We start from the raw sequence: 12,207 nt of genomic DNA, 5'->3' as shown, positions 1-12,207 counted from the left end.
TATGATTTTTGTTATTATTGATAGTATATTCTCTTATTTGAGATTAGGTAATTAACTGCAAATAAATAAATAAATAAAATACTAAGACTACTTTTACTATAAGTAAAAATGATAGACTTTGCAGTATGGTATTTGTAGATCTAAAACATGTCCATTGCTCTTTTAATATTTTAATAAAATTATTTTTGGAACATTCATGTGTAAATTTAATCTTAGTAATTTTAAACAAACACTGTTGACTGCTATAACAATTCTGTATTAACTTTATGGAAATATATATACAAGACATGGATAGACACATCATTTTAAATCATTTAACGTGTGTAATTTTTCCATCCAACAAAAGTTGTCATTTTCCCCAGACTCAGGTGGATCAAAGCTGTGGCTGAATAAACATGTTTACGGCCGACCACAGGAAGCGGGATGAAGGTCGTGACTGTTGGTTCTAGCGCAGACTGTGCGCAGACTGTGCGCAGCAAAGCGCCTCAAAATATATCAAACATTATGGGTGTTTTACCAAAAGCACCAAATGACCCATTTACTGTGAACACGGACGGTTTGTCGTTAATGGGCCGTACCTGCGGGAGCGCGCACTGATAGCGCGTGTTCGTTGAAGCTTCTGTTTTATCTGATACAACAGAAGCAGATACGCGTTTATCTCACGCGCCCATGACTCCCCCTGGACCCAGGGACCCCCATAACACAAAACTATCCCCGTGAACAGACCACTGCTGTATCTATTTATCGTCCATTTTCTTTCATAAATAATCGCTGTCCTTTCAATTAACGCGCGCTTATCATAATTAGAAGCGCATCGTTTTTGTGATCTATTGTTAACACGGCAGCCTTAAGGCATTCATGGATTCTAGGTTAGGCTACTATTCCTTAAATTATGCCAATAAAAGACATTCCACCTTTGTTATCTTATCCCGGGATTAAAGAGAATCTTTTGTTGAGAATATACAGGTCAGAAGCTTAACCCTCACTTTTGTTTCTCTCATCAAAATTAAAACAGCACTATGCAGCTCACAGGCTACAGTATCCTGGTTGTTACAGGCCGTTGCTCCGTGGCTGTTTTTCCTTTTTTATGCTTTGCCCTCCACAAGCCTATATAGCCAACGACAGCCAAATAATAATGAATCATTTCATAAATAATGGGTTTAGGAGCTTATCGGGAATGAAGAGGCCGCTGCCGTGCGCTTATCTCACTCGGCCACATTGCGGCCTGTGTTCCGCTGCTCCCCACACTGAGGGAGCGCGCGCGTGCACGAGGATGAAGAGAGGAATAACTCACCATTACGCACACACATACACATACATTCACACCGGGAGAACTCGCGGAAAAAAAAGAAAAAGCGCAGACATGGATGACCCACTCACAAAATGGCTCCACTTCCACACTGACATCAACAACACGGCGCTGGCGGTGAGTTCTCCAAATACGCACCTTATAATAATCGTTAGGGCTTCTTTCCTGTGGCTGGTGGTCGGTATTTTTGTGCTTAATGGTTATATTTGAGCAGATGAGCGCTTTTGTTCGACTGGATGCTGTGGTTAGACATAAAGAGCGCGGGGCCTGTGAGGGAGTTCAGGCATTACGCTTGATTATGTTTTATTTTACGCATTAAATTACCTTTCGTTTGAGTTGAGTTAAATGCTGCTAAAATCGCGGTATTACCTCAAACGTTTCGTGAATAAAAGAAGTGATATTTTGTGTTGCTGTTTTTTTCTCACTTCGATCCAAACATAATATTTTGTCCTGTGCTTGAAATGGTCTTTTTCTGTTTGTGCGCGTCTTGTTGACTGTGTGGATGCCCAGGGCTAAACGAATCCCCCGCACTAATCGTTTTGAATAGTTCTGTGTCTGTCTGTGCCTTTCAATGAATGTAGGTTGGCTTATTTAATTTCATTTTGATGTAATGTGGATTTTTAAAATTGGTTATTAAGCTGATCACGTTTGGCTTTTAGGAAATGTGAAACTGAAGGAAAATAAGAGGTTTATAGAGAAAACGCATGAAAATCACAAGAAAAAACCCGCCTTCTAATCAGTCTGTTACAACGACTTTATAATGCAGCAAATACACACAAATAATATGGATTTTATTTAAAGACAAGCATTTTAGCATTTTAGCATGTGTTTTAGCACGTGCGTTCAAGCAGCAGAACGAATAGTTTATTAGTCGGAAAGGATACATGAAAGATATTGCCTAATAGTAATAATAATAATCATTTTGTGCACACATGGCCTTTTGCAGTGTCCAAACACAAAGGCTCATGAAAGAAGGTCAAAAGAAAAGCACAAAACTGCACAGGACAGGATGCTTAGGCCTTTATAGCCTTTAATGTTTTTTTCTACGGTGCAATGATCCTGTTTGTCTGATAATCAGCACAGCAGCAGTAGAAGAGGTGTAAAGATTGTAATAATGGTTTAATATGGTCCAGATTGTCGAGGAAGGGTGCGAGCGGTGACGCGGTGAAAATGATGGAAAAACGGCAGCCGGAGGTTTGTCCCGGGAGTCCCGACTCAGTCCAAGGTCCTGAAAAGCGGGAAGACCAATTCTCGAGACAGAATGGATGTAAGGAGGAGCACGAGGAGGCGAGGGGGGAGCACGAGGGGTGTGAGGAGGAGGAGAGGAGTAAAGGAGGAGGAGGAGGGGGCATGAAGGCAGTGGAAGAGACGGATGACGTTCCTCTGCAGAAGTCGAGCAACGGGACCAGCATCAGCATCATCATTAACGGCGTTGCCAAGGAAACTGCCTCTCACAACGCCCTTGACCTGAAAAGGGAAGTGCCGGTGATCGAGCTCTCCAGGAGGGACGCTATAAAAGCGCTTGAACACAGGACTGACAATCATTTGGTGCCGATAACAGAACTTCGTAGACCTCCGCCGCTGCCGCTTCCGCCGCCACAACGAGACGACGCTCGAATGGTCCAGCTGAGCCCAAACGCGCTCCCTGTCCCGGCTCGGGCGATGCTCTACAACCTGGCACAGCCTCTCGCCGCCATCAACAGGTAACGCACACAGCATGAGCATGATGAATGAATGACGTGTAGGCCTGTTCTAAAACTTTATTGACATGTGAAATGACTTAGACATTATTAAAGAACTATTGCACAATAGAATGAGGCCATCTTCTGTGTGCCACTTCTATCATAGGGCAGGCTGTTATTATGTTTCAGGATCTGGCATCTCACAGTGTGTGCTGACTTCTCTCACTCCTGTGTTTTATGTGATCTTTGCATGGGACTGCAGTCTTGGAGGAGACTCAGAGCAGTACAGCATGTACCCCAGCAACAGGGTAAAGCGCCGCCCGGCGCCTTATGAGGTTGAACTCGACGAGGGTAGGCGCATTTTAGATCTTTATAAGTATGGTAAGACGCACTTCTGCTGTGTCCTCCTTCTGCCAATACAGTCCCCTCCTCATCTCCATTGTCATCCATCCACTGACATGGATCTATACTCTGAGTGCTGCAGGAGATGCTGCAGACAGCAGGATGAGCTAAACACATTTAAACCACAAATGGTGTCACATACATGCAATATTTAGTGTTCAAAGGAAACATATTTTGGGACAGTTTATTTCATTTGGAATGTAGTCCTTATTTTCCACTGCCCACTCGCTGCCATACAGGGGTGCAAGATGGGGGTGCTGCCGCCTCTATGCCAAGGCTTTACTGCAGAGTGGGCTGAAGGATTAAGATAGACTGGGTGTGTTCCAAGGGCAACAATAGCCTGAACACACCATGGTTAGGGAGGATGAGAGTACCTGCAGTAGGGTGTTTTGTCATCCTTAAAAGAATCCAAAAAAAACCCCAACAACAACAAAAATTAAAAAAACCTGCACACACACCATCAGGGAGCAGAAGAGCCCCGGTTTCTAGGATTTGGCACGGGACTTGCTATTCCTCTTTCATCCTATTATACAGTTACACAAGATACACTTCAAACACAAACTTTTCCTCTTAGGAATTGTTCACACAACAAAGTTCATGACTGTATGGAGGACAATATGAAGCTGTCATGTTGAAGTACTTGTGTTTTCTTTTGATTCAAGTTAATGTGTGTATTTGAAATCTATTCTTTACTGTGACTATTCCATTCTTTATTTAAAAGTACATCACCTAATCGCAGTAGATGTCATTGTGTTGTAAACTTGCAACGAAACCCTATTTTGACCAACTTCTCCTGTTTTTTTTCGATCTTTTAGCGGGCCAGCCCAAAATCGTCCGCCGCATATTCACAAACAGCCGAGAGCGCTGGCGGCAGCAGAACGTCAACGGGGCATTTGCCGAGCTCCGAAAGCTTATCCCGACTCACCCTCCGGACAAGAAACTGAGCAAGAATGAGATCTTGAGGCTGGCCATGAAATACATTAGTTTCCTATCCAACCTGCTGGAAGATCAGGATGGCAGCAGGAATCTCGGAAGTACCACGGATGGAGACACTGGGATTCTAGTCGGGGTGGGAGCTCACGATAGGACGCCGCAGGGAGGGCCGCGGAAGGACACGGTGGTGAGTTTGGCCCGGGATGATATACTAGAGACAATGTCCCCCAGTTCTAGTTGCGGAAGTCTGCCCGACGGGGACGGAGAGGGCAGTCCGGAGAGCTTTGTGGAGGACCAGGATTCGCCTCCAGTTCCAAGGACGATATCAGCTCAACGCTCCATCCATCTGCCATCTAGAGATTTGAGACGCAACGGACGCACCTTAGACGGGGCCAACCGGCGATGATCCAGCGTTTCAGCCGGCTTCCGAAACTCAACCAACTCAAGCGAGGATGATAAAAGGTTGAATCTTGCCCAGGACCTTTAAAAACGTTTCGCCATTAGTGGATTTCGAATTTCATTTCATTTTCGAGCAGTGATACAGTTTGCATGGCACTGCTTTTGTGAGTGTATCGGTTCTACTGAAGGACTTGTACATTCTGCATGTTTTTTGACCAATTGATTATTATATTTGCTGCCCAAAGACACAGTATTCACAAAAAATATATATATAAATAATACAAAACCAAAAAAGGAACAATTTTGGCAAACAATGTGCAGATTTGACATGATGGTTACAACGTAGTCCCGTTCCAAAATGCTGTACATGTTTCAGAAGATTGAAGCGATGGTCATAATCCCAGTTGCGTATTGTAAATAGAGCAAACGTACTAACAGTGACTGATGTGGTAACAACGTAGTGTTTGTCAATGGGTTTGATAGATTGATGGCATGAACATGTAAGGTCTCATTTTTGTAACATATGTGGTACCATTTTGGTGACGATGAACCAACCGAAAGATATGAATTTGCTGAGTAGGTACCGGACATGCAGTGTGTCTTTGGGTCACACAACATCATAAAATGCCTCATGAGGTCCTTTTGATATGAATGTTTGCATATTTTTAAAGCTGTAACATGGTTTAGTAGTGTAGTATGGTACACAGAAATATCCCTGAATTGCAGTATCTCTCACATGCACAGTGTTAATAACAGCAACACCAGCATCTCTCTGCTAAGGACAGTCGTAATGCTTGCTGTTGTTGGGTTCTGCTTCTTTCTGAGCAGGACGTTGTAGCTTATATTGGTACCTTTGGTAATTATGGTATTTTGTTAACTGCAGTAAAGGGAAATTGTACGTTTGGTAAAGGCTATTTGTTGTATAGTTGTATCTATAAATATATCCAATGTCACAGGAATTTTATATGAAAAATCCTAAATAAACAAAGTGAGAAAATTGGTTGTGCGCAGTTTTTAAATTCATCCGGATCTGTGGAACCGGAAAATGTTTGTCATGAAGTTGAACAAAATCACTTTTCAGGCCCACACAGAATTTTAAATTGGTTTTCAAGGTGTTTGATAAAACAAAAAGTGACCATACATACACTACCCCGAGTGTGTAATGAATGTGAGCATCAGTGTTTGTTGCTCATCTTATGTCAAATCAGAGACTTACTCTGGCAGAGTGTGACCCACTGAACAGGTTCACCCACTGCAGCCTGGAAGATCCTTTAAATTTACTCAAGATAAATAAATACACTGTATGTATAAATGTATAAAGCAACAATAATGTAATTTAATACATGGTGAAACTAGTGTTTGCGCCTATAATATTTAGAAATATTAGATTTGTATTAAAAAAAACTTTTCTGAACGATCAATTTGGTTTTGTCATGCTGTATAGGATTCAAGATTCAAAGCTTTTATTATCAGATGTAGAGTAAGAAACACGTTTTCTTATACAATCAAATTCTTACTTTACTGACCACACTGATGCCAAAGTACAGAGAAAATTATGTAGATAATAAATAGATAAATAATAAAATAAAGAGAGCATATAAAATATATAATCAAATAAATAATAGTGCAAATTATCATGTGCAAGATGTAAGTCGATGTGTAGGAGGAGGGAGTTTGCTCAACAGTTCAAGAGTCTGATGATCGTTGGATAGAAAGAGTTCTTAAGTCTGGTTGTTCTGCATTTCACACTTCTGTAAATGCAGGACAACCATTTTATTTAAAGGACCAACTTTTTACCAACTTTTTACCGACTGCTTGGATCCAAAAAGATTCCTTTGCCTGGAATTTTCTACTGTATGGAATTAAATATCTCTATGTTTACAAACAAGAGACGCTACCAGGCAACATTACAGGACAGATCTGTGAATCCGGCTGCTGTTTTTTAATGCATTATTTTTAACATATTTGATCACATAAAATTAAAATAGATAAATTTAATGTATTATTGTGGATCATTCAAGGTAAAGCAAAAGCATCTTCATGGAGATGGGCAGGTGATTGGAGACACACACACACACACACACGCACACACACATAGATAGATAGATATTTGTATAGTTTAAAATGCAGTGTCCTTATAAAATCTACACCTAATCTGGACTAGAATGGAATCCTACTACTTCCCCCCAACAAGTGACAACTTCCTGTAGAGTTGAAGCTGGCTTGCTGACCCACAGGATATCCTGCCATTGTGAAAGTAGTTTGGACAGCCTCCCCAGTGCTCATTTGCGCACGTTGTGTCTGTACACATTGAAACAGCCAAATTATTTGCTTATGCAATCGAAAAGTTAGAGGGAATTAGGTGTGTTTTTATAGCTTTGCCATTTGAAAAAGCCAACTCTCTCCTAACTTTCCCAGTCTCAGCCCTTATTTCCTACTGTTACATTTCCAGCGCCAGCAGCTCTTGGGCATTTCTAAAAAACTATAATTGCTTCCAGGGAGCATCAGAGACATCCAGGTGTTCGGGGACCTGGCTCCACTGAAGGACCTCTCTGGGTTAATGCCTGCCAAACATTTACCTGCGCCTCCTCCAAAAAAGACAGGCTCACAAAACGAAGAGGGATACAGGCGGGGTATATGAGGTTTTGAAAAGGGAAGGAGCGCGTAAAGCCAACGCTGTTTGTATGTGTGGATGCGCGAGTGTGCGTGTTTATCAGTGCCGTGCAGATGGGTGGCAGAGTGCCTCTTGCAGCCAAATGATTCAGTATGCTAATGAGTTGTTATCTGCGCCTCTGCAGGAACAATATACTGTCTTTCTCACAGTGGGAATCCAGCCTGCCGGGAACAGATTACACACTGCACACGCCGCCAAGGTAGTTATTTATATTTTTCCACACAGGCTGGAGAAGTTGCGTAAATGCGCGCGCACACATATACACAGATAGGGCTATAAACAAACAAGCCAAATAACATTTTAACATAGGCTACATACACACACAGTCCCAGTGCAAGCAGAGGCGTAAATAATGTGGGCACTTGGAGTACATTTACGTCCTTCACCAGTAGATGGAGACGTCACTGGTCCATATAAGTTAGAGCTTAGCCCGAATTTGACAAATATTGATGAATTAATTATTCATCAATTATTTTTACGAAGTTTGCATTTAGGCTACAACAAATTTGGTATGAGTACATATACTCATTATTCTCATCATCACTTATGTTAAATCACAGGATTTTGCAGTTGCAATAGTAGCCCACTGTGTGCACCCTACTGTGTCTAGCCTACTGTGTGCAGTCTAGTGTGTAGCCTACTGTATGCAGCCTACTGTGTGCACCCTACTGTGTGTAGCCTACTGTGTGCAGTCTAGTGTGTAGCCTACTGTGTGTAGCCTACTGTGTGCAGTCTAGTGTGTAGCCTACTGTGTGCAGCCTACTGTGTGCACCCTACTGTGTGTAGCCTACTGTGTGCAGCCTACTGTGTGCAGCCACTTTACTGTCCTGATGTTTGAATAAAAATGTTATTCACATAAAACATTCATTATAGCTATACTCAGTACTATACTATACTAACTATACTTAATATTTTAAATGTTAACCTTAAAAGTCATGTTTAGCCTATTTACAAATGAAATAAGATTCCATATAAAAGACTTAAGCTAATGTAGGATTATTACAGGCCTAAATGCAAGATTTAAAAAGCCCCTGAAAATAGCCCAGTGTGTCTTGTCTGTGTAATCCCTCAATCATCCAGGTCTGATCCACAGCAAAAGATGAAGTTTAAATCAGTCAACTGGACAAATTCTACAACGATTTGTCCAGTTGACAGATTTAAACTTAGTCTTTGCCCAGTGTATTGTGTTTGAGGTCATTGACAAATATTATATAAAGCATAAAAGGAAAATCTGGACTGCGTGTTGATTTTGTTTGCATTATATCGTTTACTGTATAAAGAGTATCAAAAGGTAGGACTTGCGTCATTTACTGCTTATTTGGCACACACTACATGCATAGATGGACCTGTGGTAGTCTGATGTTTCTGTCCCAGTGTGTTTAGTCTTGGCAGGTCAGGTTTCACTGTTTCACTCTCCCTCAGTCCTCACACATTTTACTCCATTACACTGCTGCTGTGAGACAGAGGGTGGTCTGATTTTGAATGGTCTGATTAGTCTTTATAAAATATAACCAAATCCACATTTTACCTTCTGCAAGCCCTTGTAGCTATTGGAATATTTATTTTATTAGAATATTGACAAAATGACTAGTATGCAAATTAAAGTTGAAATTAAAATGTATTCATACATTGTAAAACTGAGGGAAGTGCGACCATTACGAGGTTAGATATCTGACCCCCTCTAGCGGTTATTCATGGTAGCTACAGTTTCCAAGTTATTTTAGGTTGGTAAAACAGCAGATGCAAGACAAAAGTGATGCATGGTAATTTTATTGCCGTGCAAAGTACATATGAGACACAGGAGTAAAGCAATCTAATAGGAACTATCTTTTGGTGCAAGTGAGGCAGCAGCAAGCAGCAGAACTATGAGTCTAATCTAACAGCATTTGGAGGTGGAACTGTCAGAGGTTTTCTAAAGCGATGGGCTTGTCCTTTGAGTCAGGGTAGAGCAGGAAGCCAGAGAAAGTGCTGTCATCTTCACTGCTGGAGTAGATCCCATTCCAGTCTCTCAGAGTCTCCAGCCACACCTGGTCGCCCTCGCTCAGCTGCATCAGGACCAGATTAGAGGCTTGGTCAATGTCTTGGCCGTAAAGGGAGTCCCGTGTTCTCAGTTTTCTTACACCATTGACCACCAGGGCGGCCCGAACAGGTCTGTTTCTGACTGTAATGTGGTACGTGAAAAGGTAGACCCCTGGGTGGGTGACATTGAACTTGCTGAGAGCTGGGTCCCAGTGGCCCTCCCCATTATAGAAAACCTTATCAAACTTCACAGGCAGTCCAGGTGGAGGGAAGGACCGACTAGGAAACAGGCCCACGCTAAAACCAGAGCGGACTGGTTCCACACTCTCTCCAGGAGGGCCTTTAGGACCCCTTGGTCCTCGTACACCTTTGACTCCCCTCTCCCCCCTCTGACCAGGCATCCCCCGTCCTCCTGGAGGGCCTGGAGGACCTCGAGCCCCTGCATCCCCCTTTGGTCCCAGAGGGCCTGGGTCTCCTCTGTCTCCCTTCAAACCCTCAGTCCCATTGAGCCCCATTTCACCTCTAGCTCCAGGGGGTCCCGGGGCTCCCACATCCCCTTTAGGGCCCATAGAACCCAGCAAACATTCTCCTTTGAGTCCCTGGTCACCTTTCAGGCCTTTTAGCCCAGCCAGCCCAGGAGGACCCATGGGGCCTTCTTGCCCCGCGATACCCTTAGTCCCATTCTGACCAGGTTCACCTCTTTCTCCTTGATCTCCTTTCAAACCAATAGCACCACGTTCACCTTTTTCTCCTTTGGGGCCAGGATCACCTGTTTTAGAAGACAAGGCAAATGTAGAATATGTACTTTATTTATTATTTTTTGTATTTTTGAACAATTTCACTTTTTTAGAAAATGGGCCCCACCTACACATATTAGTTTGAGCTGTTTACAAGAAATGTAATTTATAACATTTACATCTCTATGGAGACACACAGCTCACATACCTCCCACCAGAGAAGTTACATAATGCACCTTTAGGACTAATGTAAAGACGGACATATACTTTTGTTGTCCTCAACTGCAAAGTGTTTCTGGGTACCTTGAGATTTTTGTAATATTGTTATTTAATGTATCTGTCAAATGTCATAGAGCAGGACAGAGGGGTCTTATATCCAGGATCACACTGTATATGGTGTATGTGTATACTGTCATACCTTTTTCTCCTTGTTTTCCTTGAATGCCTGGGGGCCCAGGCAGGCCCATAGGTCCCTGGTCACCTTTTTCACCTGTAGTAGTTGTGATAAATAAAGCGTAGAAAATGATATCCAAAAAATACTTAAATAAAACAGTGCTTTGCAAAAAGGGAGACAAGCATAAAGTGAGGGAAAGAGACAGACATGAGTCAAAGGCTCGTCTGCTGCTAAGCTCCGATGTACCTATGTCGCCATTGAGTCCGTTGGCTCCAGGAAGTCCTTCTGGGCCAGGCAGTCCTCTGAGCCCTGCCTCTCCCTTCTCTCCTGGTAGTCCTTCAAAGCACAATCAAATCAGATGTGGTACAGATAAACTGAGAAAACTAACTTTACAAATGTGTGAAGATTTACCAGGTAGGCCTGCTTGCCCTGGGGGCCCCGGTAGCCCTGGATCTCCTTTGGGCCCCACAGGACCTTTCTCAGGTGGACAACACTCGCAGAAGTTAAAGAAACATTCACTGTAGTCAAGGGTGTAGTTTGCAAGGGCGTTCCCGGCAGGTGCAACAGCATCATTGTGAAAGCCTGTGGGGTAAAGGTCACTGGAGTATGTGGTGCTGTCAGTTGCTGACAGAGTGTATGAGTCTGTCATCACATCAGTGGTCTCATCAGTGTGGCTGGACGGGGTGGTGGTAGTGGTCCTCCTGAAGCCTCCACTGCCTCCTGCTCTGGGGGGCTTCTTAGTGCTGTCTGCTTTGAGCCCCCGTGTGGTTTTGGCCTCAGAGATCTGCACAGCCATCAGCCCAACCAGAATACACACAAGGAGGAGGAAGTGGGCGCGGGTCATTCTGAGATGAAAGTCAAAACGAACTAAAAAAAAGAACAATATCAAAGAGGAAGATCCAGTAAATTGAACAAACTCTTATCCTCCCATATAAATGAAAGTAGCCCAAGTTTACTGATAATGTAGCACAGGTACCTGCTGATGTGTTCATACTTCATCCATTGCCTCCAGCTCATGATCAATGGAGCCCACTCCCTTATATTGCCAGTGAACAAAGACAGCGCACTGCAGGTTATAGGGTAAGGTGGGTTGGCACCTACAGATTATATGACTCCTGAGGGATATACTACAAAGCTGGCCGTATTTGCCACAAGACTTTGTGATATGGGATATGATTCCTGTGTCACAGAGGGTTCATGCTCAGTGCATGGTGTTGTTTTCACACACCTCTGATTTGTACACAAACACACTATAAATATAAGATTACCTAAAAGAAAGACACCTTCAGAACATAGAGAGACACAGCGTGTTCTAGTCCTTTTAATCATTTGTAAGTTCATCACCTTTGAGTGGCCAAGCCATTTGGCAAAGCTTCAAAGCAGAAAATGGATCACCACAAACCCAATGGAGCGGATCAATGTCCCAGAAGCTGGAAGGCGTCAATCCAACTATTCACCACACTGGCTCTAGAACTCTGGCTCTAGAAAATCAATCAGGTAAGAATTCTTGATCTTGATGAATGCACATTCTGTATTTTAGAAATTATTGTTTTTTTTCTACATTAAAGGTTCACTGTGTAACTTTTCTGGTGGAGCACTAGCATCTCCATAGAGACCAACAGGTGCCATCACCTTTTTATTTGACCAGGAATGTTCCT

General features: G+C 42.8%; 2 protein-coding genes across 3 annotated transcripts; one reads left to right on the top strand and one right to left on the bottom strand.

Moving 5' to 3' along the window:
• Positions 1–1,216: 1,216 nt before the first annotated feature.
• On the top strand, positions 1,217–5,725 carry tal1 (T-cell acute lymphocytic leukemia 1). Of its 2 annotated transcripts, none has more exons than XM_033982908.2 (4): positions 1,217–1,426; positions 2,443–3,012; positions 3,254–3,372; positions 4,209–5,725. In XM_033982908.2, the coding sequence occupies exons 1-4, from the start codon at positions 1,368–1,370 to the stop codon at positions 4,730–4,732; spliced, it is 1,272 nt and encodes a 423-aa protein (XP_033838799.1). In that variant the 5' UTR covers positions 1,217–1,367; the 3' UTR covers positions 4,733–5,725. The 2 variants fall into 2 exon arrangements, with proteins under 2 accessions (XP_033838799.1, XP_033838800.1); XM_033982909.2 differs by having other exon boundaries at positions 1,227–1,426; positions 3,254–3,342.
• A 3,500-nt stretch (positions 5,726–9,225) lies between these two features.
• Positions 9,226–11,557, bottom strand: otol1a (otolin 1a). The gene is made up of 5 exons (XM_033982801.2): positions 11,526–11,557; positions 10,961–11,416; positions 10,796–10,885; positions 10,574–10,645; positions 9,226–10,187 (listed from the first exon to the last, which is right to left on the bottom strand). Exons 1-5 carry the CDS (start codon positions 11,539–11,541, stop codon positions 9,301–9,303), a joined length of 1,521 nt encoding a protein of 506 aa, XP_033838692.2. The 5' UTR covers positions 11,542–11,557; the 3' UTR covers positions 9,226–9,300.
• Positions 11,558–12,207: the final 650 nt, after the last annotated feature.

Source organism: Periophthalmus magnuspinnatus, chromosome 17 (genome assembly GCF_009829125.3).
Source record: "Periophthalmus magnuspinnatus isolate fPerMag1 chromosome 17, fPerMag1.2.pri, whole genome shotgun sequence".
Lineage (NCBI taxonomy): Eukaryota > Metazoa > Chordata > Actinopteri > Gobiiformes > Gobiidae > Periophthalmus > Periophthalmus magnuspinnatus.
The sequence above is the reverse complement of the archived record's forward strand: the minus strand, read 5'-3'. Positions and strand labels throughout refer to the sequence as shown.

Bases quoted from the DNA above. Each gene is read 5' to 3' on its own strand.
- tal1 (XM_033982908.2), top strand. From the start codon at position 1,368: ATGACCCACTCACAAAATGGCTCCACTTCCACACTGACATCAACAACA. The intron at 1,427-2,442 runs GTGAGTTCTCCA...AATATGGTCCAG, and splicing joins TCAACAACACGGCGCTGGCG to ATTGTCGAGGAAGGGTGCGA. The intron at 3,013-3,253 runs GTAACGCACACA...ATGGGACTGCAG, and splicing joins CCTCTCGCCGCCATCAACAG to TCTTGGAGGAGACTCAGAGC.
- otol1a (XM_033982801.2), bottom strand. The intron at 10,886-10,960 runs GTAAATCTTCAC...TGTGCTTTGAAG, and splicing joins AGGGCAAGCAGGCCTACCTG to GACTACCAGGAGAGAAGGGA. The intron at 10,646-10,795 runs GTACATCGGAGC...CAACTACTACAG, and splicing joins CGGACTCAATGGCGACATAG to GTGAAAAAGGTGACCAGGGA.